The sequence below is a fragment of the Cynocephalus volans genome, chromosome 7 (genome assembly GCF_027409185.1).
Source record: "Cynocephalus volans isolate mCynVol1 chromosome 7, mCynVol1.pri, whole genome shotgun sequence".
In the NCBI taxonomy this organism is placed as follows: domain Eukaryota; kingdom Metazoa; phylum Chordata; class Mammalia; order Dermoptera; family Cynocephalidae; genus Cynocephalus; species Cynocephalus volans.
In genome coordinates, this window is record NC_084466.1 from 63,397,671 (window position 1) to 63,423,678 (window position 26,008).

The window sequence follows — 26,008 nt, forward strand, 5'->3', positions numbered from 1 at the left end:
ACTGAGGTGCAGGGTGGGGTGGGGTGACAAAACTGCCCTCCCTCCAGGCCTGAGAAAGTGACAGGACCATGGGGAAATCTGATTCTTCTGCAGGATATATGGTACTGTGATGGGAAGGGAAAGCATGAAACCATCCTACTTCATTATAGAGGGTTCTGGATGCTTCCTTTACCCTTAGGGAAACTCTTCTAATGAACTGTGTCTTTACTTCTTAGAAAAGTATCCAGATCATTTCTCATCCTCCTTCTATCTCACATCATAAGCTGTGCCCTCGGGTTTGTGGTAGGTTACCCCATAATTCTGGGGAGGCCTTGGTAATAAGCAGCTTCTGCTATGCAGTGTTGTGGTTAGTGGTCAACTTGAGCCAGTCAGTGCAGCATTGCTCCTAGGGGCCCAATTGACGAAGCCCACCTTACAGGGACCAGTCACCCAGACACGTGGCACTGGTGTTCTATTAATTTGGAGTGAGTGCTGGCTAATACACTTCAAGTGATCTTCTGTTCAACATGTTCTCGTTTGAGTTTCTGTGAATAATTAGGGAATTTATCCTGAGAATGATAAGGTAATGGGATGTCCTGGAAACGTGGCTCTGTGTATAGGAACCTGCCTGTGTTGACTAGCAGCAAAGTATTTTGGAACCAGACAGTTTGGGAGGGTCATTCATATTTTCACCGCCATCTCAAGTCTCAGGCTTACTACAGAAATGGTGTTTCATCTCATATTGACCTCTCAGTATCTCTGAGGAGGGAGCATTGCTCATTTTGTTGCTGAATAAAACTCGAAGCTTTCAGTTTCAGATAGTGTGTAAACTAAAGTTCACTTAATTTCTGAATAAATTTCTCTTAATTTTTTTACATTAGGTGCAAAACTTTTCTAAGAGAAGTTCAGGTTCTTAATTCACTTTAAAAAGCCAGTTTTACTATGAGGCCATGAAGACATGCACAAATAATTTTTTTTCAGTTACATTTTGACCAGCCTACAAAACCAACTTAATAGCAATTACTTCAGGGAAGAAAATTAGCACAGTTTAAATTTTTTCATAGTCTGTATAGGCAAGCCTTTAAAATTTAGCAAAAGGTACTTTGGCTTTTTAATGTTTTCTTTTTTAGGTTTAGGAACTCAACTTGATCTTTCCTTCTTTGGTGTCACTGGAGTGTGAGCTAATTGAGGTGTTAATGGGAATTCTGTTTACTCAGAATTGGGGCCCATCCTCATCCTGACTCTGTGGCAGGCTCATTTATCACCTTTCTTGACAAGGACAAGGACTACATCAGAGCAGAGGCTGATACTGAGAACCGCAAAGGATGTGCAAGTGGATCTGCTGAGATATGGGAAGACAGTATTGCAATTTCTGTTTATTTCTATTTTTCCTAAAGCATTAGAAATCTTAGTTTAAGCTCTATTAATACATAATGCATGAACAGGCACTGGCGCCTTCACGTGGCCTGAAGAGGTGTCACATTTCTTGTTAGGTAAAGGGAGTATACTGAGGGAAAACAAATTCCTCAAGGGGTTGAGGGTGACACCTTTCCGTTTTTGCATATTACAATGATGGATGGCAGTTTATTTGTGTCGGGTAAAGTGGGTTTATGGATGATGTTATTTAGTCTTAACTAATCTACTCATTGCAACATGCACACGTGCCTTAAGAAGATATCTGCAAGGAGATTGTGAGTAGAATGTAATAATGCAAGCAAAAGTGGATAGGAGAAAAAGCACAGTGACAGTTTTGCTTCCAGTGAAGTTGCTAAGTACAAATACAGATTTATACCCCCTATCACTAATGATGACCCTGCCTAACTGTGTTAAATATTGGGATATTAGCTAATAAGAGTATGAAGCCTTCCTGATTCAAAAAAGATAATAAAGATGTCTGCGACCTTTTTCACTGATCTAAAATCAGGTACTATTCAATGCAATATCTTAAAAAATGTTAATAAGTGCAATGGAAAATGCTTAAAAGCATCTTTGGAGGTTCCTTACTTAGCACTGAAAAAAAAAAAAAAAGCTGCATAAGACCAAGAGAAATACTTCTTCCCGCTACAAAAAATACAGCTGAAATAACACATGGAAAAAATATAGCGACAAGGCTTTTAATGCCATTTATACACTGACAAGTCCCAAATTTATATTTCCATTCTGAATGCCTCTCCTGTTACTCCAGACTCTTGCAAGCTACTGGTTTCTTGACACCTTCCCTTGGATATCTACAGTCCTCTCCAACTTAACCTGTCTAAACTAAATTCTTGATCTCCATAGCTTGCTTCACACTCAGTCTTCTCACCCCTATAAATAGCTACTACATTTCTCAAGTGACTAGGTTAAAAACTGTATAATACCCATCTCCTTTTTTCTCTTGCCCTATCTCCAAATCTGTCAGCAAATTTCACTGGTTCTATATCAAAGTGAGCATATCCAAAATCTTTCAGTGTCTCACCCTCTTACCACTATCATTTTAGTTCATCTGTCGTCTGGACAGTTGAACATAAGTCAGTTCGTGTCACGCTCTGCTGAGTACCCTCCATTGGCATCTAATCTAGGTTGAATAAAATCCACAATGCTCACCCTGTCCCTCAAGGTCCTGCTCTTTCCCAAGCTGCCCTCTGACCTCTGGTCCTACCACACCCCCACCCCTCACTCTGCCCCCAGGCACGTTGGCCTCCTTGTGGTTTGGCCACACCCAGCGAGCTCCTGCCACAGGGCCCTTGCCCCTGCTGCTCCCTCCCTCACAGTTCTTCTCCAAAATATAGACATCTAGTCATGTGCTGCATGACAACATTTGGGTCAATGACAGACCACATATACGATGGAGGTCCCATAAGATTATAATACCATATTTTTACTGTACCTTTTCTATGTTTAGATACACAAATATTTACCATTGTGTTAACAGTTGCCTACAGTATTCAGTACACTAACATGCTGTGTCTTGTAAGTGTACTCTGTGATGTTTGTGCAAGGATGAAATTGCCCAACCATGCGTTTCTCAGAACACATCCCTGTCGTTAGGTGACACATGGCTGCACAGTGTAGTCCCCCTCCTTATTTGAGATTTTGCTTTACATGGTTTCACTTATGTGTGGTCAACTGTGGTCTGAAAATACTAAATAAAAAATTCTGGAAATAAACAGTTCATAAGTTTAAAATTTCACACTGTTCTGAGTAGCACGATGAAATCTCCTGCCGCCATCACAAGAAGGGTGAGAACAGTACGGACAGATGTTTTGAGAGAGAGAGGGAGAGAGAGAGAGAGAGAGAGCACATTCACTTAACTTTTATTACACTATATTGCTATAATCATTCTATTTGACTAATAGTTATTGCTGTTAATCTCTTATTGTGCCTAATTTATAAGTTAAGCTTTATCGTAGGTAGGTATGTATGTATAGGAAATAGCAGAGTGTATCCAGGGTTGGGGATTCTAAGCAGGTTCAGGCATCCCCTGGTGGTTCCCCCGGATAAGGGGAACTAGTGTGTTCCACGGCTTATACCCTCAACACATTCTACCCTCTGCTCAAACGTCCCCTCCTCGGAGAGGTCTACCGCATCACTGAAGTGTGCCGCTCTATCACTCTGTCCCGATAGCCTGTCGAACTTTTCTTTAGAGCACTCACCCCTGACATCTTTTGGATTTTTTTATTTGCTCATCACCCACCATCCCTCACAGAAACATAGCTCCATGCAAACTTAATTTTGTTACTTCTTCAGCACCTAGAACATTGGCGGGCTCATCCCTAGTACTCAATAAATCCTCTTTTGAATGAGTGAATGAAATGAACATTCACTCTTAGCCAGCAAATATTGCTGGTAGACGCAGAGAAAACTTTAAAGAAACAAGTACGGAAACAAATCAAGTAGTGCTTACCACACAGCTGGGTGAAATACAGACAAGACTTCCGCTTGGATAATAAAACATAACACGTGCTGCTCTTTCGTGAACCAGTTACAGAAAAACGTGCCAGAAAAGATGTGTTCTCAACTGTAAATAACTTCTCTACTAGAAACAACGTTCTTATGGAACAATTGTTTGAAATAACAGTTGATGAAGTGGCTGCTTTGACTGGAATTAAAAGAGGATGCTAAGATGGGAGTACAGAGACGGTGTCACTGGTGACCTTTATACACTGCGAGGTTCACAGTCATACCACTGCTGCAGAGCAGCTGAGGTCAGAAGTGCGTGTGAGCAAGAGGATATCATGGATGCAGTTAATCTTACTTTAAAAAGTGAAAGAGCCATATAAAATGTGAGGATCTTTGAGTATTTTGTACTGAGACAGAGATCACGACAATCTCTTGTGCCACAGAAAGTTTTGCAGTTATCTATTTTACAAATGGACTACTGTTCTAAATGTGCTGACCTTATCTTGCGGTGACAGTGGCTGTTAACAGTCTGCTATCTAAGAGCCATTTTTTTTTTCTTTTTCTTTTTCTTAGGTTAAATGCATGATTCTTTCCTTTTATTTTCTCGTTTCCAAAAATAATGTGCTGGTGTTAGTGTTCTATGAAAGTGACCAGTGATTTATTTAATAGCTTTCATATTTGATCTGTTTCAATCAATTGTAGTTATTATTCTTGTTGATGCTGGAATTGTCCCATTTTCGGTCATTGGGAGCTTCTTCAAGTTGGTTCTTGATTCATTTTGACACACACCAGGGGAGCCATTTTGAAAGAAAATGGAAGCGCAATTATTTTTGGCTTTCATGGTAAAGATAGTGATTTAACAAGAGGTTTTTTTTTTTGAAAGAAACTTACTCAATGAAGAGAACATTTGAAAATGGATGCTTAGAGATATTTGCATTATTCTGCATTTATTGCCCCAAATAATGTAAGAAGCTCACCTGTAAAAGCTTTCATATCTTCACAGTGAAGAAAGTTGAAAAGATAAATTTCTAATTTAGTTTTAAAATCTTCTAAAAAAACAGTTTTTGGTGGACTTTGATCCATTTGTCAAAAATCTTCCAATGAGTATTTTTCAAATTGAGATATAATTCAGATATTATAAAATTCCCCCTTTTAAAGTGTACAATTCAGTGGTTTTTAGTCTAGTTGTGAAGATGTAAAACCACCAACACTATCTAATACCAGAACATATTTAACTTCCCTACCAATGAGTATTGAAGTATAATCAACTGACAATAGGAAAGATGAAAATTTAGTGGAGAAATTTTAGCAAAAACCTTTGAATTATCTATAGATAAGACTGAATATTGAGTATTGTAATTTAGAATTGCAGTCAATAATGTATTTTTCCTTTTGGATCTACAGATCTTTGTGAGGTACTGCTTCAGTAATGACAAATATTAAATCCAGAAATCCAAGTGAACTGAACTTAGAATCTGACTTTTGGCTCACTGTGCTAAATTAAGATTTCAAGAAAGAGAGAAAGACATTTAATTACACTGTGCTCACTAAAAACATTATTGATAATTTGTTTTTTTGTGAAAGCAAAAGATTTTTTTGTGTGTTAATGAATAAGGTAACATTATTTTAGAACAGTTTTCTGTGTCTATCGTGTTAAAATTTTGTTTTGGGGTATGTTTTATAATGTGCATACTATAATAATATATTAGAAAAAGCATAAACATTCTCAATTAAGAAATATACCTGTAGGAGTTTATGCTCAAAATATTTTTTTGATGGCATTTACTATGAAAGATTTTATAGCCCATCAATTTTAGATTATCTGTGTTCACATATAATTCCCTGGTGTTATGTTCAAAATAGTCTGGATCAAGTTTATGAGAGGGTCTGAAGCATACTTAGCGTCCAGGGGAGTTACCTTGGGGAGCTCAGGGCATTGTTAGCTGAAGGAATCTGTTTATAAACAGTAATGGCCATGCAGATTCAGATGCATCTAAACTTTATCAGACACACACTGCATGCCAGGCATAGTGCAGAGCACTCCGCTCAACTTAACTTCATGCTCACAACAAACCTGCCATGGGGAATGCTAACACATGGAGCAGACGAGGAGACTCTGCTAGGGCTGCACAGAGAGTACCGTTGATTCATACCCAGAATTTCTGACTCCAAGTCCAGGATTCCTCCTGCCCCTGTACCTACAGGCAATATTAAAGGTGCAGCATTGGGGCCCATAGCCTATCTCTGGTACTTACAAACAAGTGACCTTAATGTGAGTTACTTAACTCAGTGCCTCAGTTTCCTCATCTGTAAAATGGAGGTATAAGTAATAGTACTGTCTTACAGAATTATTGAGAAGATTAAATGGTGCTTAAAGGGCTTGTGATGGTGCCTGACACCTAGTAATCACTCGATAAATATTTACCACTATTATCATCATCTCTCTTGTGCCCCCAAATGCTGCTGTCCTCTTACACTGCAGTCCTTTTGAGAGCAAGGGATGGTATCTGATTTTCTTCTCCTCCTTTCTCATCTCCTCTTCTGCTGTCCTTTCTTTTCCTCCTTTCCTTCTTTATCTTTACCCCCAAGTACAGTGCCTTGCTCAGCGATGATGCTCAGGTATTTCTTAATAATGAGTTCAGTTCACCTAAAGTTTTCAATCAATAGGCATTTATTGACCACCTCTATGGCTAAGGTGTTGAAGTCCTTCATCTCTATGTTGCCTAACTTATTCCTCACCACAACCATAAATTGTAAGAATTATCACACCCATTCTATCACCAAGGAAACGGAGGTTTAGCAAGGTAAGTGACAGAGGTCACAGAGCTAGCTAGGGGTGGAAACAGAGAGTTCAGTGTAGGCACCCTGACTTAGAGTCTGTTCCTTTTCAACTACCCCTGCGATGATGTCCAGGTGTGGAGGTGAACGTATCCTCTGACACAGTCACCTTAAGAGTTTATCCTTCCTCAGGATAATGAAGGCTCAATTTAGGACCTATTTTTTGAAGTGGGCACGTAACTCATTGAGGAAACTGAGCAAATGGGACCCTTGTTACTTCCTGAAGAAATATTTAAATTAGTTTATTTGGCACTATTCAAAGATCACATTCTATTTAGTAAGCATTGCATTATCATTAAGAAGCAACTAGTGGACAATTCATTTAAGGGATTACACACATAACTAATTTTATGATTTTTAATTTTGGTTAAATTGAAATGTACAGAATTGCATAAATCACTATTAGAGTTGTCCTAATAAACAAAGCCTTCAGTTTTGCCCCTATTGGCCAGAAGTGAAGTGGAGACCCACCTGCCTCTTCATCTGGACTTGTCCAGTCTACTCCCATGGCTTCTGCCCTTCCTCCCATGACATGGCCAATTATCATCTCAGAGGGGTGCCGGAAACCTCCACAGTCACCTCTTTTGGCTTTTTTCCAAACGAAGAAATATTTTCTAGAGGCTGAATGTCTTTTCCATTGATTGTCTTTTGATAGAGCCTCACTCTTGGATCACGTGAGCAAATCAACTAATATCAGGAAAAAATTAGAACTTAGGGGAAATTTCTAGTGGCTTCTGGATTTAGAAAAAAAGTTTCATAAAGATCATACACAGCTCTAGAGACTCCTAAGTTTGGGGTTCTTGTTACTTATGGGGACCAGTCCTGCAGATGCTCTCTTGTCTGACATCACCAGGAGGGATCTACTCTCCTAATTATCTCTGGAATGTGGGAGGGACAACTGCTCTACTTTCCAGCACCTTCTACCTCCATTGGTTCCTTCGGTATTCCTGCAAATGTGAGTGATTCTTCCATCTTATAACAACCATCTGCCTCAACCAGTTGCCCTGAGAGCTGCCATTCTATTTTTTATTTCCTTCCACCCCCAGACCTTCCCAGCAGTTGGTCTTTAGTTGTTGCCTGATAGAGTCATCAGCATCCTCTCTCACACTCCCTGACTGCTGCCTTCTACCTTCTCAGAAGGCGAGAACTATTGGCCTGTCCCAACAGCAGGTTGGCCCAGGGCCTCACCATACTTAACTGCTTCTCTGGCTTCAGAGCAGAGCTACCCTCTGCCCTAAGTAGCAAAAATAACCTATGTTGCCAATCGCATCATGCAATTTGAAGATGACAGGCATCGTGATAACTTACTACATCTGCCCACCTTCCCATCCCCTTCTCCACAAATGAGGAGAGAAAGGTCAGAACATGACCCCTATGCCCACTCTCTGGGGAAGGGCAGGGAGCACTGTGCTCTCCAACCAGCCCTCCTGCTTGTTGAATTTCCCCGTGTGATTCATCATGAGAGTCACAGGTGAGGGGAGCCTGGAGTGTCTCAGAGGCATGCTCACCCTTTCCTTTGTCTCTGCTCTCCCTGTCTGTTCAGATTAGCAGCCCGTGAGGCATGTCTCTCTCCATGCTCTGTGTAGTGCCCACCAATTGCGGTTGCTCACGGAACGTGGATGATTGATGATGGTGTTAATCTGAGTAATGACAGGCATTTGGGCACGATCTCAAGGAAGATTCTCAGTCCTGGGTTATGGATGCATGTGTCTACAGAGGAGGAAGAAATCCAGCTAATGGGCAACTGCAGATTGTCGGGACCAGGATGGCCCAGTGTAAAATGCTCCTCCCTTTGAATAAAAACAAAAAGCAAATCAATGAAGCAAGCACACACACAAGCTGCAGTATCAAGCCTTTTTAAGAGAGGCATTGATCGTGTGTCAGCTGCTGCCTATTGTGAGTCACCGAGAGTGAGGCAGTTTTGTGGGAGGAAGCTAAAACGATGACTGCAGATATGTGTCCCTTAACGTCGGGAACGCCTTCTGAGAAACGTGTCATTAGGCAAATTCGTCGTTGTGTGAACACCACAGAGTGCGCTTACACAAACCTAAATGGTAGAGCCTGCTACACACCCGGGCTAGCCTATTGCTCCTACGTGAGTAATGTGTTGTGCTGAGATGTTACAACAGCTACATCACTAGGCAATAGGAATTTTTCAGCTCAGTTATAACCTTATGGGACGACTGTCATATGTGGTCTGTCGTTGACTAAAACGTCATTATGCACTGCATGACTGTATTTATTGAGAACTTAAGTGTCAGCTTTTTACCCGTGTTATCTCAAGTTAAATATAATTACTCCATTTTGGAGATGAGGAAATTGAGCTTCTGAGAGGTGAGGTGTTTTGTTCAAGTGTTATGGATTGTGTCTCCTTAAAATATGTATGTTGAAGTCCTAACTGCCCATGTGAAAGTATTTGGAGATGGGACCTTTGGGAGGTAACAAGGTTTACAGTAGGACATGAGGGTGGGACTACTGTCCTCATTAGAAGTGGAAAAGAGACCAGAACCTTCTCCCCCATGTAAGATACAGAGAGAAGGCACCGTCTACAAGTTAGGAAGTGGGTCTTGGGATGCTGGCACCTTGATCTGGGATTTCCCAGACTCCAGAACTGTGAGAAAGAAATGTCTGTTCTTTAAGCCACCTGGTCTGTGGTATTTCGTTATAACAGCCCCAGCAGACTGAGACACATAGAAAGTGGCTTGACTTCCAGATTTGCACACAGGTCTACTGATGCCATTGTTTGTGACCTTGCTATCAGCAGCCTCATTTATTTTTATCGATGCTCTTCTTTTGGGTTCAGTAAAAGAAGTTCTTTTCACACTAAAGTGGCAGGACAGTTCATGAATCCATCTGTTTTTCTTCCCTCAGTGCCCCCCTTGCAGGACAGGGTGGGTCTTGGACCACACTGTTGTGCTGTGAGAGCCAACAGCATCAGCCACAGGTGCTGTGGTGCCTAACATGTTCCCCTGGGAGACCCAGAAGGACCTGGGCTGCCCCTTCACCTGGAGCCAGCCCTCTGGGGAAAAAAGGCAGAGGGCTATGGCAGAAGTCTGGGGGAGGGTGGGGGAAGGGTCAGTGCACAAAGACAGGGGCCTCTGCTGTGCCCATCAGAGAAGGACTCTGTAGGACGGGTTTGTGGCACAATGGGAAAAGAAATTATTTGTACTGTCTGGACCCTGGGAGTTTTCAAGGTCATCCAATAGCAAGGTTTGCTTTCTAGGAATCAGTCGTACCACAGCCACCCCTGAATATCACGGATTTACCTTTGGGATCATGCTAGCAAACCACAGAGGGACTTAAATGGGGTGGGGTGTATCTTTCTTCAGATATAGCCTTCAGGACAGAGCTGGAGTTAAGTTTTCACCACACTGGAGGGAACTAGTCATCAGACAGCCAAAAGTGTGGAGAAGGAGGAGGGGACTAAGAGCAGGCAAAATAACATAACAGAAATAAAAATAAATATGAATAATATAATGTATATAATAGTAATAAAAATCTACCAGATGTACTAGCAGATTTCTTTGTCCATGTGGAGCTTCCAAGGCAGATCTGGTGCTCCTTGGCACTAGAGGCCCCTCCTGGGGGAGGAAGGGGCTCACTGACCCTGCTGGAGATGGTCCAGGGTGATGGGTTTAGGGATCCCAAGGGTGGAGCTATAGCCCAAGAGGATAGGACTTGCGCACATCCCAGTGACTCTGATTTAAGTGATATATAAAGCAGCATGGTGCCGGTGCTCCCTAGGCATTTAGTTAATATCAGCTTCTGTTATGGGTTGAATTGTGTCCCCCCAAAAGATACACTGAAATCCTCTGTGGAAATAGGGTCATTGTGGATGTAATCAGTTAAGATGATGTCAGACTGGAGGATAGTGGGCCCTTAATCCAGTGTGACTGGTGTCCTTATAAGAAGAGGAGAACAGATGTGAGAGGGGAGATACCATTTGATAACAGAGGCAGATACTGAAGTGCTGCAGCACGAGTCATGGAACACCCCCACCAGATTCTGACCCCCAGCAGAAACCAGGAGAGAGGCAAGGAAGGGTTCTCTTTATGGGTGTCATGGCCCCTCTAATAACTTGATTTTGGATTTTTGGATTTCTGGCCTCTAGAACTGCTAGACAATACATTTCTGTTGTTTCAAGCCATCTGGTTTATGGTCCTTGTTAGGAAAGACCTAGGAAATAAATAACAGCTACTTCCCTGTCTGTTGAGTCTTCCTGGCTCGGCCCCAGTGCCCAGCAAGCCCACTCACCACACAGCCCCTTGCAGGCCTCCACTCCTCAGCGACATCCACATTTCCTGGTGCTTTGCAGCTCCTCTCACTGCAACCCAGTGGATGCGCAGGTGCTTCTACGAGGCACGTGTATAAGGGAAAACAGTATCGGGTTTACAGACAGTGTGGGAGTTAACCACTTAAAGAAACCCTTGGGGACATTCCTTTGTAAAATGAAGAATTCTTTGATGATGGAATTAATCACCTTTGTGGTTTTCCATAGTTATATCTTTAAATATTTGTATAGTCGGCTTTCCATATCCACAGGTTCCACATCTCCTGATTCAAAGAATGTTGGATCAACAATATTATTCAGGAAAAAAAGAAAAAAAATACAGCAATAAGAATAATACAAATAAAAAACCTCCAATACATCTCTAGATTACTTATAAAAGTCATGCTATTAACATAGCATTTACACCATAGGTATTATAAATAATCTAGAGATGATATAAAGTATATGGGAGAATGTGCATAGGTTAAGGGCAAATACTACACTACTTTATATAAGTGATTCAAGCATCTGTGAATTTTGGTATCTGTGGTGCTAGGGGGTGTCCTGGAACAAATACCCCATGGATACTGAGGGACTACTAAATACTGAATTTTCTTAAAGCAAAGCTTGCTTGTAACTTGGGTGTGGGAGACTCAAGTGGGTAGTTATGGTGTCTCTGGATCTGCTGGCCCTGGTCTACCACTTTCTTCACACAACACATGGCATAATAATGTGGAATTGGAGCTCTCTGGCTACATAAAGAGGGTTAAGATACACAAGAGAGCTCCCACTAACATCCTCTAGAGGTGAACAATTTGATAGAATTGAGGCCAGAGGGGCTGGGCATTGTGGTCTTGATGCAATTTCTACATGAGATATAATCAAAATAAATATTTGGCCTTTGTCCCTGATTCCTGGTGAAGATCTCCTAAAACCCTTAGAATTTCCTGAGTGATAGCGGTGTCTTTTGTTATTTATAACGAGCCCCTTTGGAAGACACCTGAGTTTATGCAAATGAGATCCCTCTTAGAGGAAGAGGACTGGATCTGGAGGAATCAGTCATGTGATTAGAGAGTTGGGACTTTCAGCAACCCCACCCCTACCTGTGGGAAGGGGAGAGACGCTGGAGATGGAGTTCAGTCACCAATGTCCAGTGATTTAATTAATCATGCCTATGTAATGGAATCTCCACAAACCCCCTAAACAATGGGGTTCAATGAAGTTCCTGGTCGATGAGCACATTGAGATGCTGAGAGGGTGGTGTGTCCAGAGAGGGCGTGGGAGTTCCATGCCCCCCACCCCCACCCCCAATACCTTACCCTGTGCATCTCTTCCATTTGGCTGTAACTGAGTTGTATCGTTTATAATAAAATTGCAATCATAAGTATTTTCCTCATTTTTGTGAGCCATTGTAGCAAATTATTGGACTTGAGGAGGGGATTGTGAGAACTCCCAGTTTATAGCAGTTCAGTCAGAAGTACAGATGGCCCAGACTTGTGTTTGGCTTCTGAAGTGAAGGTAGTCTTATGGGACTGAACCCCTAACTTTTGAGATCTGATGATAACTCAGGTAGATGGTGTCAGAATGGAATTGAATTGTAGGACACCCGTTGGTGTAGAAAATTGAACTGGGTGATGTCAGAAAACATCTGAGACTACATTTCCTCCCTGGGTCCGGGAAGAGTTGTTTGTGCTTCTTCCTTTTTGAGTTTCACACTCCAAGTAGAAGATGGTACTTCTGCAGAGAGGATGGAGGTCTCAACCTAGCCTGGCAGTGAGGATGTAAATAGCAGCCAGGATGACCTAACAGGGACTTCTGCTTGGGCTATTATGTGTCACACTGGCCCGGCCCAGCCATGTGGTCACAGCCAGCGCAAGCTCTTCCTGCCTGTCAGATGCCTCATTCCCACCTGTGATGCTCAGACTGAGACGATGAACCTTGAAAAACACCATATTGTTTTGTGATGTCACCTCTGGAATGTTCTGAGTGTTTTGGGGACCAACTTCTGCATAGGACCTATACTTGGCACCTCACATTGGTATGGCTTTTTAATTGAGATAGAAATAATAATCTTAGACAAGGAAGTAGGGATAGCTATCTCTGCTTCGAAGACTTTCAAAAGGCTTTTACATCAGCTGTAATATCTGTCTTAATTTCTGTTCAGAGACTGATAAAGCATCTTATCAGATATCATTTACACACTCTCGCAGACTCAGATTTTTATAATGTACATGACTGACAAGAGGAGAATAAATGAGTAGAAAGTCTTATGTTTTCCAGGTGAGCAATTGACGCCCAGAGGTTTGGAAAGCAGAAATCTTATTTTCTTTTTTCTGCAGCACTCGAGGCCAAATTTCACAAGAAAAAGAGATACCAGATCCGAAAGCCTAGAAATTCCAATCAATGTGGTTCTACCTCAGGTAGGGATAATCACGGAAGAATGTAACCTATCAGTTTTAGCCACAACAACTCTCCCCTTTCAAAACTTTAGCAAGATGTAAAATAATCACAGGAATTAGGGCCTTTGATTCTGGTCATGGGTTGATTGCTAAACAGCTGTGTGCCTGGGAGAGGCCACGTAGCCTCTCTGGGTTCCTCTTCTCTTGACTGAGGGGGCTGGGTTAGATGATTTGGTAAGACCTTCCATCCCTAACACTTCAAGTTTCTATTCTGTGTTACTCTGAAATAACCCAACTTTCTCAAAACCCAACCTTTTGGTGCTGCTTTTATGCAACCACTCTGGAGTTTTGGGGGAGAATTAGAACTGACGTGGAATCAAACACGTAAGAATGAATCCGTGAGAAGAAAACCTAGTAAGTGAACCAAAGGGTACAGAGTCATTTGGAGTCGTCAAAAGAATTATCCCTGTTAATGTACTAAACATAGAGTGGAAGGGGGATTGGCATGGATTTTTTGAGGCCAGTGAATGGGTGAAGTCCTGACAGGTTTGAGATTCTCAGGTCCTCTCCTGCAAGCAGCTGTTTCCTTGGTGGTGTTCTCTTGATTGGATTGTTTCTGCTGCTATGTCACAAAGGGCTGGCCTTGCTCTCTCCAGAGTCACCTAAGGCCCTGTTGGAAGACCACAGCCATGCAACCAGAGGGGACGAAATGCAGTATGGACGAATCCAATGCAGAGGTAATTATCTGAAAGCTCTGTCCAGGGATGTGCAGGAGGAGGACCCATCACCAGTAGGCATCCTAAATATAGAATTGTAACAACCTAGGCAAGTGTATTCAGCAGGAGGCTAAAATACAGGACAAGAAAACATTCTGAATGCTTGTTTTCACATTATCCTTATAACTTTGTAATGAACAAACACTTTTCTATCTGTTTCAGTGTATGAAGCTTAGCCAGAATCTAAGGTAACCTCCTGTTCATTCGACAGATGACAGGCTGTAGGAACCTCTTTAGGTCTGATTCTTTTCACTTGAAACACACATGGAGTTCCGCTGGCCACTGCTCCCCACAAGGGTGGGTGTTGCTCCTCAGGTTGCTCCACAGCACGCCTAAACCAGTCTTTGCATTGCTAAGGGACAGGCAGAGGATGCTGACCTGGGGGTGAGAATAGGCTTTGAACAGTAGTGGTCATGTGATCGATTGGAAAGATTCTTCCGTTCACACTAGCACAACTTATCCTTCCTACCTCCCAGAAATAGCCCAGCAGTCAAGGAGAGAAAAGGTGGTTTTACAAGGCTCAAGCTTGTTCTGAGGCTGCCCACTTCCTGTGCTGCAGGATCTGGTGCAGCTGTTGAGGTCTTGGAGAGCAGGGTGGGTGTGGAATGAGAGGATATCTGCTGTCTGGGCATGTGGGCCCCACATGGGCAGATGTGGCCTTGTGGGTACACCTGCCACGGGACACAAACCATAAGACAGGGCAGGATGCTCTAGACTGGAGCTCTTGGGGAGGGGTGTGGGCATCTCTAATTAGATGACCTGAACCACACCACCACCAGGGCTGTGAGAGGGACTGATGCGCTGGCTATACCTCCCCAAATCAGATGGTTCATGGCTTGTGGGATAGGATTGATCTGGGAAACAAGCGGAGGAAAAAACATTTACTGAGTGCTGATCGGATCATGTGTCAAGCACAGGGACATGTAATTGTGAAGTAGAGATTTTCACATGGGATCTGGGAACCCCAGGAACTCCACTAGTAATGGCAGAGTAGGAATTAGGGGCATGAGGTCAGTGCCCACACCCACTGCTATGTCACAAGCTGGACATATGCCACCTGGGTTGGCCAGGTTTTATCTCACTTAGCTCTGTGATTCTTCTCTTGCTTTTAGGAAATAGCGCCTCTTCTTCCCCTGTATTAACTCTCATCCCTGGGCTCCCTGCGTGTGTCTGCCACATGCTGCTTTATTCTGGGACTGAGGCCATTCCTTTTAGGAGGGAATTGCAGCAGCAGTTTTGTGTCTCCAGAAAGTGCTCCCAGCTCCCAATCCTGCTGGGCATTCAGGCTTCTCAATTACATTGCAAATGCCTAGGATCCACTACTTGTTATCACCCTTAGGTCTTTTGGGGTTTTATTCATTTCCCATTTTTCTTTCTCACATTAAATATTTGTTTTCGATCTATTTCCCTCCAGCGCATTAACTTTCAAGTCATCAACATTATTTCCTGCCCAGGCTAGCTCCTTTTGTACAGAATGATTCAGTTCTCACAGGCATTCACATTTCCTGGCTCTGTGAATTTCATTAAGGCATTGTTTACTCTAGATCATTCCTGAAGGATCTATTCCAGATCTGAAGGAGCTCCTGTAGAACTTCATCCCTCCCTGTTGCCTTTTCTCCTTCCCCTTTGGGCTCGTTCTTCAGAAGTGATGGAAAGCACCCACATCTCTACCAATTTGAATAAACTGTGCTAAAGAATATTTTAGGTGATTATGTGTTAAAAAATTAGCTAAAACTACGACACATGACAACTTTTTAAATCCTCTTTGCTGTTAACATTGTAAAAATCAATCACGTTTACCCTGTAAATTATCTTTTACCTGTTAGTGTTTATTAAAACAAACATCGACTTCATCATGGTACTACAGAACTGAGCTAATTCAAAAAAGTGATAATGAGACTCACCATCATCATCTCACTGAAAATTAGGAGCATATTTGGCTTTTCCTGCCAGGATCCTGAGGCCTCTCAGCTTCACATGCCTTAAAAGTATCTAGGATCGTGGAATGTTCTCTGATGGTCATCTCAGTAATGTCGTCAAAGTAGGTGTTTCAAAAACTTGGTCCGTGGGCTTGGACTGTAGCAGGAGTGTCTGGACATCTCTTCTGGGCTGTGGGAGCCACACCTTTCCAGGTGTGGGGAGAAGAACTTCAGTGCATGTCAGCTAAGTCTTGCTCGTTGCTGTCCAGTCCTGTCCCCAAACTCTTCAGTTGGGAGGTCCCCAGCCCCAGTAACTCCATCCCAGAAGGTCCTACCCAGACAGTCCTGCTCCTTAGAAATCCTGCAGCACCAGTAAGAGACTTTGGTCCTGTCACCTCTCCTTCAGCCTTTGGCCTTTGGTCTTTGCCTCCCTTCTTTCAAGTGGCTGCTCTCCCTCCATGCTCTCCACTTGGTGGTGAACTGACAAAGGCATGTGATCGTTGGTGATTTCAAGCATTTTCCTTCCAGGATTGCTCACAGCCAGAAAGGAGATGCCAGAGAGTGGGCCAGGCCTAATGCTAAGGAGGGACTCCAACTCATAGGTGGGATCTCAGGCATCTGTGAGGGTGATGTCTGTGCCTGGAATCCCTCCTATGTCCCCAGCACTAATGTGTCATTCGGTCACAGTGAGAGCACATTGCTCCTAAGGACAGAGTCTCGTGGTCACCTATATAACACCGCTCAAAGAGAAGGCATGAAGAGCCCTCACTCCATATCCCAGTCTTCCATGAAGAAGACAACCTTTCTCTTTCTCACCTACTGGGTCTCCATCCTTCTGTGAGGACATTTCCCAGAAACCAGGAAGGAGACGATCCTTTCCTACATGGGAAACTTGGGCTGTGCTGCCATAGGCTCTACCTCCCAGGCTTGGGAGAACCTTTTCAGGGTGTGCCAGGGGCTTTTTATTGGCACAGACCTCTTGTCAGGGCCCTAGGACATCAAGGAAGATTAGCTCAGCCCATGAAACCAACCTAGTGATACCACTGGCCGAGGAGATTACTAACAAGAAACTGGTGTCGAATGTACACTGAAGAGGCCCAAGATCTTGTACCTGAATGTGTTTGCTTAGCTCAGGTGCTCTGATGCTTTTTGTAAAGCCCTTTTGTAAAGAAATATATTCAGCATTTGCTATAGTGCTTTAGGTCCGGAATGTTTTAACCTTACCAGGAGAACTGTTCGTTTGGACTTTTTGACAGCTTGCCTACAACTTTCTTGTCCTCTTACAACCCCAGGAAGTAGGGAAGCAGCTATACTTGGGCTCATTTTGTAGGTGACATTCAGAGAAGTGAAATGAATTTTTTAAGAGTACTCAAAGATGGAACTTCTGAGCCCAAGGCTACTGGGAATTTGGGGTCTCTACCCTCTTTGGGGTTCGAGGTGATGAGACAAACAACTAGCTTGCTTGTGTGCAGGGGCACCTTCCTCTAAGGGGAATACACAGAGGGACCTAGGGCTTTGCGCAATTCACATGGAGAAAACCCCACTGTTACAGATTTTGTACCATGCAGTAGCAACTCTGCCCTGGGACTATATTAAAGTTTTTAAACATGAATTGCAATGAGGATATAGCTTTAACAAATATGCTAAATATATAAGTATTAAGACAAAAGAAATTACCACTTTTGTAGGCCAAAAGTGGTAGAGTATTGTTTCATGTAGTTCAACCTAATATTTCCTCTTAGCCTTGCAGTACATTCTGATTGATTCATTCATTGCCAGGGACTCATTAAGCTCCCACTGTATATGAAGTTTGCTGTTCTAATTCTCAGAACTAGGGATATTGAAAATAATAATAATCATAATAATAAGGGACAGGTCACTATTCTTAGAAAATTGTAGCTTATTCATATGGGAAGAGGAGGGGACAGGATGTAAGAGAACCATTGCAATGTAATGATATCAAAACAAGCAAAATAAAATACGTGGGCAATGTAAAGAGCTAGAATAAGCATGGAGTTTAGAGTCAGATATCCTGGTTTTAAACCCTGGCTTTGTTCACTTGCCAGTTATGTGATCTTAGGTAGAAAGAACCATGGATAAGATATTACATATGAATATGGAAATCAATTAGCATGTCATCTGACATATAATAGTCATTCAATAAGTATTATTTCATCTTTCTTGTTCTATACAATCTTCCTCTAAGGAAATGCTGAGCAACTTCTCTTCTGAATGCAGTAGCCCTTCTTGTGTGCTCTTTATGAACAAGGAATTCATCACATATTCTCATTTTATTTTTGAACTCTACAACCCCCCCCTGAAAAAGTAGAGCTGATGTTAGAGAGGTCACTGTAGATGGTTGCACAGGTTGTGTACTGGAACAGCAGTTGTGAATGGCACCCCCTAGAGTTGGGCATTGTACTACCAGCCAAAACATATGGGGTGGCCCTGAATCACACTAGCATTCACATTTTCTAGGTATGGAAACTGAGGCACAGAAATTAAGTGGCTTTGTAAAGGTCAATCACTCATACGGTGCAGAGCCAGGACTCTTCAGAGGTTGTCACGTCCAGTCCCATTGCCCACAACTTGCTGCCTGTCTTAACCAACGCTTGCTGCATTTGCCCTCTCTCATTTGTACCAGGAAATAACTGGTGCTATTCACTGATTTTTCAAATTGACTGAAAGTTCCCTGAGGGCAGGGTCTGTGAGCTTGGGACACAGTAAATGCCAAATTAATGTTAGTTGATTCACTGACATAAATGTAGAGGAAGAATTGGTGCGATAACATTCAGAATGAGAGTATAATTAGGGTGAGAAATTTTTACAAGACCAAGAAAAAGTTTTCCTTTGAGGACTAAACCCAACTAGCTCTGATTGGAGTCGGGAAATACTACAGGAAAGAAAGAATTTGTTTTGGCCCAGTGTTTTCCCAAAGTTCAATTATGATTCTTATCATATCTGAAAATGCCAGTATATTTAATATTTTTTCTTAAGTCTTCTCATTTTCAGAAATAGAAATGGTGCTGCTTTACTTCAGTCTCACCTTAATACTCTCCATAGGATTATGGGTTTGGTAAAATAGGTATATTTTTCTAATAGCCATGCAAATAAATATATGACTATTAAAATTTTTTTAAAAGTTTACGTGTTCTAAGAAGCTATGCCATGAGGCAACGCTGGACTTGACCACCTTCTTGGTCCTGTAAGGGATAGGAGGACTCAGTCATAAGGGGAGGATTTGGTTTCCTGTAAAGGAAGTAACGGGGTCCTATTATTCTACTAGCATTTCCTGGATTAGGTGCTGTGGGCATGAGACAGAGAAGGCACAAGTTCTGTTTGGGATGAGTTGGCCATTTAAGGGAGGAGACAAGATGCCAGCCAGGTTGGTCAAAGAGGGCTCTGGTGTCATAGTTGTGCCAGACTACAAATGTGGATCCATTGGACCAGAGAAAGCTGGGCCAAGAGGGCACTTAAAGATAATGCCTCTGACCTAGGGGGAGAGTGAGGGGATGTGACTAAGGTCATCTGATGGTGTGTATAAGTACAAGGTCAAAATACCCAGGTTGTCTATAGCTAGGGATCTGCCACATGTCGTTTTTATTTAGTGAATTTCTGTTGAGGGGAGGGAGAAAATTTAAGATGTGGATGCGGAACAGAGCAGCTGAACAGCATGATTTAAAGGTCATCATGGATATAAATATGAACAGGTAAGAAGCACTAGTGATTTCTCTTTGTATGCTCAGTTGGGTCAAGAAGAGTATCCCTCTGAGTGAAACCAAACAATTGTAAAAAAGGAATCACAAGACAATTGGGGAAATTTGAATACTGACTCAGTATTTGCTGATATTAAGGGTTCATTGTTAAATTTTATAGGGGTGATAATGATATTGTGATTTGATGAAAAGGTACACATTGATGTATTTATGGGTAAAATGACACAAAGTCATTTTGCTTTCAAATAACCCAGTGTAGGGAAGTGGTTATGAAATTGGGCAAAGGTCTGGATGAAAAAAGTGTGGCCTTGATTTGATAACTGGTGAAGCTGGGTGATGGGAACATGGAAATTTATTAGACTATTCTCTTCCTTTCATATATGTTTGAAATTTTCCATAATAAAAAGTTAAGGAAAAGGTATCTTGATCCCCAAAGTACTGCAAGTCCTTTGGTAAATCCATTGCAATTTCCCATGTGTGTGCTTCACACATACAAGTTCAGAGACTCAGAAGTGGTTTGGGGTCTTAGTGAGTGAGTGAGTGCTGGTTATTTAACTTCTCTGAGTTTGTTTCTCCAACTGTGAAATGGGCATAATAATATCCTATATGCCAGTCTTGTGAGGATTAAATGAATTCAGTAGGTAGAATGCTCAGCTTGGGGCCCAGCATGAAATTGGGGCTCAACGTTTGTTTCCTTCTTCCTATTTCTTGCCAGGATTGGGATACACATTGTTGATTAAAACCACATTTTTTTTCCATGGTAATATCTTCTAGAGCCAGAACCTGCTGACATGGAGCCCTGAATTGGTTCTAGTGCAAGGATGGAGGGGCTTATTGGCCTTGGCTAATCTTCCCAGAAGTCTGGGATCCCAGGACTTTAAACTTACAAGGGAAACAATCTGGGCTATCCACTGTGTGGTTCATTCTGATCACAGACACAGCCACAGGAGCCTATGTGCTTTCCCAATTGAGAAATGTGAAAACCATGGAGGTTGAATTTATTGAAAGTAAATAAGGTTGCGACTGCAGGATGTCCTTGTATCCTTGCTATCTGGAAGACTGAGCATATCCTTACAAAGTTAATGATATGTGCTTATTGCAAAGTTAATGGCATAGAACTGTGTCTTCTATTTATCTAGCTCTCTGAGTCTTAAAGAATTCTAACCAATTTTATACACTGTGCAAATTATATCTCTCTCTACACACACACATATATATACATAATGCAGATAACCTGACTTGTTTTCTCTATATGTAAAATTGTGTAAATAACCTAAGAAGTGAGGAATTGATATCTGGAAAGCATTCTGATGTACTCGGATGAAATGCTTTCGGTGTATTTAGAAGTAGCTATCATGATCTTATCTTTGTTGAAATTCATTGCTGCAATCATTGCCTTTTCTCCAGTGTACATTCCACCTGTTCTCTTCCTTTTGAATACATCTCAAAATCTTGCATTAGTAAAATCTACTTTTCTTGATAACCATACCTTACATTTCTATGGTATGTGGTAATTTTAGAAACATTTTTACATTTGTTATCTCATTCAATCCTCACAACAGGGTTGTAAACTAAGCAGGGTATGTTTTATTTTTGTTTGACAGGTAGATTTCATTGACTTTTAATGTTGGAGGATGCCTTGAAGATTATGGTGTCTGACTCCCTCTTTCTGACTAGTGAAAAAATCTGGGTCTCAGAAAGAGTGACAGAGCTTTTCAGTTTCAAACTGCCTGTCAGTGACAGAACCAGGAGGAGAATCCTGGTGACCCCCAATCTTGACCCCTTGGTTGTTAATCCCAGTGTAATCCTCACCTAGGCAAACTGCACATTCTACTTAGAGTTGTCCTGACCACCGTCAGCCAGAATTGCCCAAGGGAACTGGTTAGAAATGCAGATTCAGACTGGGTGTATCAGGCGCAGAGTGGGAGGCTCAGAAATCTGCATTTAAAACTCACTCAGGTAATTCTTCTGTACTGGGAAGCGTGAAAGCCAGGGGCTTGTTGGATTTAAATGCTGTGGATCTAACCCCCTTTTTATGCTGTGGTTCTGAGGTTCATGGCCACCATCATGAGATCCTCCTTATGAATTTGAACTCTCATCTCTCAGTGATATGTCTGGGATGGTGCTCTTCGTTTCCAAAGCTATCAGCCAGATTCTGCTTTGAGCCTAGCACCATGTCGGGGTCAGGGTGGATGTTTAAGCGGCTGCTGGCAGGACCGACTTAGAGGTGGCTAACAGTGGAGGCTGAGCCTGAATGGGGCAGGGAGAAGGCTGGGCTGACCTACCCGTAGCACCACCACTTTGGACACAGCAATTTGGGTGGCTGCTGGGGTGCTGCCCCTCTGCTTATGTCAAGTGTGGGTCACACACCTGTGGCTGAGGTAGCTTGAGAACAGTGTTTATTCCTCCTTTTGGGTGACAGAAGTGTGCCAGTGCTTTTGAACACTGCCTCTTTTAATCCTAAAAATAGCTCAGTGAGGCAAGGAGGAAGATGCGATTACCCCAATTTGAAATTGTGGAAACTAAAGCTCAAATACCGATGGATGGTGGACCCAGGACTCAGAATATTTCGTTGACTCCAAAATGACTGCCTTAAGTCTCCACCATATACAATTGATTCTCGTTATTCGTGGATTCCACATTTGCGAATCTGCCTATTCGCTAAAATTTGTTTGTAACTCCCAAACCAATACTTGCAGCACGTTTATGGCCATTCTCGGACATGCACAGAGTGGCAGGACATTTGAGTCACCTGATGCTGTGGCCAGCTGAGGAGACTTTTCATCTCAGTTCTCATACTGGAAACCTTTTTGCAGTCTAAGTGCTATGAGGTTTTTTTGCATTCTTTTGCTATTTGTGAGTGATTTTGCTCTTTTTAAGTGGCTTTCAAGCCATTCCCAGCCAGGTACTATCTAGTGTTTCTAGTCACAAGAAGGCTGTGACATGCTTTATGGAGAAAACAGGTGTGTTAGATAAGCTTTGTTCAGGCACAGTGACAGTGCTGTTGGTGATGAGTTCAGTGTTCATTAACACATATTCATTAAGGTGTCTTTAAACAGAAACACACATAAAAACAAAGTTAGGTACTCATCAGTTAACTCAATTGTTGTCACCAGAGGCTCACGGGAACCTAGCCCTGTAATTCCCTTAGGAGCAAAAGTTCAGCATTCACCAACTCAGAGTTCCAGGTGACTTTATAGAACAGGACTGTCTGGAATGACAAGGACACACTGTGTTTCCTTGTGAGGACCCGAAGAGGCTAAAGCGGCCACTGTGGCCAGGCCAGCCTGTCAGACTGGGTTTGCTGAGGTCTTCCTGGCCTCTGGGTCTGTCAGCAGCCAGCCCTGCGGGTGTCAGTTCCTCATTAACGCCGGCCTCCCTGTTCTCTCCCACAGAGGGGCACCGCTGAGCCCTTCCTGCGGCTCCACAGCCTGTACAGCACCCCCCGCTGCGCGCGCCAGGGCCCCCTGCCCGGGCTGAGCCGCAGGGTCGCCAGCCAGCACTCGCACCCGCTGAACCGCTTCTCCTCCGGGCCCTTGGACCCCATGGAGCGCCCCACCTCCCAGGCGGACCTCGAGCTGGACTACAACCCTCCCCGGGTGCAGCTCAGCGACGAGATGTTTGTGTTCCAGGACGGGCGGTGGGTGAACGAGGACTGCCGCCTGCGGTCGCCTTACTTCTCTCCCTCCACCTCGTTCCACCACAAGCAGCACCACAAGAGGCTGGCCAAGGAGTACCCGCTGCAGGAGGAGAACAGGTCCCTGCGGGAGGAGAACAAGGCCCTGCGCGAGGAGAACCGGGCCCTGCGCGAGGAGAACAAGATCCTGCAGGTCTTCTGGGAGGAGCACAAGGCGACGCAGGGCCGCGAGGAGAGCCAGCCCTCCTTGCCTCTGCTGCACCGCGACAACACGTCCCTGGAGGTGCTGAAGAAGGACAACGTGGCCCTGCAGGTGCAGCGCGCCCAGGAGAACCGCGCCCTGCAGCAGCTGCTGGAGCAGCGGCAGCCCTACTGGGCCCAGGCGGAGGACAAGGTGGCCCCCGTGGAGGAAAGCCAGCCGGGCCCCTCGGCCCATGAGGAGCCGCACAGCCCTGGGCTGCTGCCCGACCAGGGCTCGGGCCTCTCCTTGCCCTTCGAGGAGCCCAAAGGGCCCCCGACCCCGCAGGACGAGTCCAAGACGCTGCGCGCCCTGCGGGAGATGGTCGGCGACCTGACGGCGTCGGCTGCGGAGGACGAGGGCCAGGCAGGCCCGGGCCTGCCCCACGGCGCCACCCCGCTGCAGCTGCTGCGGGACATGAGCCAGGCGCTGCAGGCCCTGCGCGAGGAGAACCGGCTGCTGCAGGAGGAGAACAGGGCGCTGCACGTGCTGCGGGAGGAGCACCGCGTCTTCCAGGACGAGAACAAGGCCGTGTGGGAGAACAACAAGCTGAAGCTGCAGCAGAAGCTGGTCATCGACACGGTCACCGAGGTCACCGCCCGCATGGAGATGCTCATCGAGGAGCTCTACGCCTTCATGCCGGCCAAGAACAAGGACCCCAAGAAGCCCAGCAGAGTCTGAGGCCTCCGCGGCGCACGGGGCCGCCGAGCTGGGGGCACAGAACACCGGGCGGAGGACGTCTGTCGCCTGCCCGCCGCCTCCAGGCCCGCGGCCGCCGGCCCGTGCTGCCCAAGAGTGGCAGGGGCGCCCTCCTGAGCTCGGGGAATAAAGGCGCGAGAGGCTAGGCCAGCCAACAGCAGCGTGCCGCTCCGGCTTCTCTGCTTTCTTTCTTTCTTTCTTTTTAATAGACTTTATTTTTCAGAGCAGTTTTGGCTCACAGCAAAATTGAGCAGAGGGTATGGAGACTTCCCATATGCCCCTTACCCCACAGCACCCACAGCCTCCCCCGTCAACACCCCCCTCCAGAGTGGTACATTTGTTATAATCCGTAACCTACACTGACACATTATCATCACCCAAAGTCTACAGTCTACACTGGGATGCACTCTTGCTGTTATACACTCCGAGTCTGGACAAATGAATAATGACATGTATCCGCCACTGCAGTGTCATGCAGAAGAGTTTCACTGCTCTGAAAATCCCCTGTGCCCCACCTACTCATCCCTCTCTCCTTCCTCTCTAAGCCCTGGCAACCTGTGACCTTTTTACTGTCTCCATGGTCTTGCCTTTTCCAGAAACTCACATAGTTGTAGCCTTTTCAGACTGGCTCTTTCACTTGGTAATATGCATTTACGTTTCTTCTGTGTCTTTTCATGGCTTGACAGCTCATTTCTTTTTAGGGCTGAATAGTATTCCGCTGTGTGGATGTACCACAGTTTATCTGTTCACCTAGTGAAGCACATCTTGGTTGCTTCCAAGTTTTGGCAATTATGAATCTGGCTTCTTTTTCTTCTCTCCTTTTTTCCCGGTCTCTTCCTTACCTCTGCCTTTACTATTGTCTTTGTGTTTCTCTTTCATTTCCTCCCTTCTCTCTTCCTCCTCTGCTCTTTCTCTTATCTTTCCTGCTCTCTCATCATCTCCAGTTTCTGAGGCTACTGGAGAAGGGGTGGGAGACAAAGTTCCTCTAAGCCAGGGATGTTCAACTGTACTTGACATTTGGGGCTGGATAACTCTTTAGGGTGGGGCTGTCCTGTGCTTTGTGAGATGTTTACCAGCACCCCTGGCCTCTACCCACTAGATGCCAGTAACAGCCAACTGACCTCCAGCTGTACAACCAAAATACCATTATGTCTACAGACATTGCCAAATGTCTCCTGGGAGACAAAATCTCAACACTGCTCCAAGTTTCTAAAAGCATATTCCTTGAAATGTTCTGAGAAAACATTTCCCCTGTGGCTTTCACAGGGGAAATGTTGCTGCAATTCTCTATGGCAGATTCGTAATCATACTCTGACTTAAAGGGTCTGAGAAGTCATACAATGAAGAAATCTGCTTATCTTTGTTGAACCCAGAATTTACCAATTTTATTTGCTCTTGAAATCCCTTTGTATATTGTCCCTGCTATTCACCCAGTTTGGGAAGGAGTGCTCTGTGCTCTCTCTGGCTCTGGGCTCACCTTCCGCTGGGGTTTCCTTTACTTACTCCTGGTTCACACATGTCAGTTGGATGCAAGAGGTGGAGGTGGGTGGGAGATGTAGAGGTTCAAGATTTGGAGTCCGGAGCTATGATTCTCATTTCAAAGTTGGACAAAATTTACAAGCAAGAAGCTGAAAGGTACCCTTAGTGACTATAGA

The 26,008-nt window shown here is 44.0% G+C and overlaps 1 protein-coding gene across 3 annotated transcripts; it reads left to right on the forward strand.

Moving 5' to 3' along the window:
* Positions 1-12,932: 12,932 nt before the first annotated feature.
* On the forward strand, positions 12,933-24,335 carry CBY2 (chibby family member 2). Of its 3 annotated transcripts, XM_063103450.1 has the most exons (3): positions 12,933-13,007; positions 13,309-13,389; positions 23,175-24,335. In XM_063103450.1, the coding sequence occupies exons 1-3, from the start codon at positions 12,933-12,935 to the stop codon at positions 24,333-24,335; spliced, it is 1,317 nt and encodes a 438-aa protein (XP_062959520.1). The 3 variants fall into 3 exon arrangements, with proteins under 3 accessions (XP_062959520.1, XP_062959521.1, XP_062959522.1); XM_063103451.1 differs by lacking the exon at positions 13,309-13,389; XM_063103452.1 differs by lacking the exons at positions 12,933-13,007; positions 13,309-13,389 and adding an exon at positions 14,058-14,105.
* Positions 24,336-26,008: the final 1,673 nt, after the last annotated feature.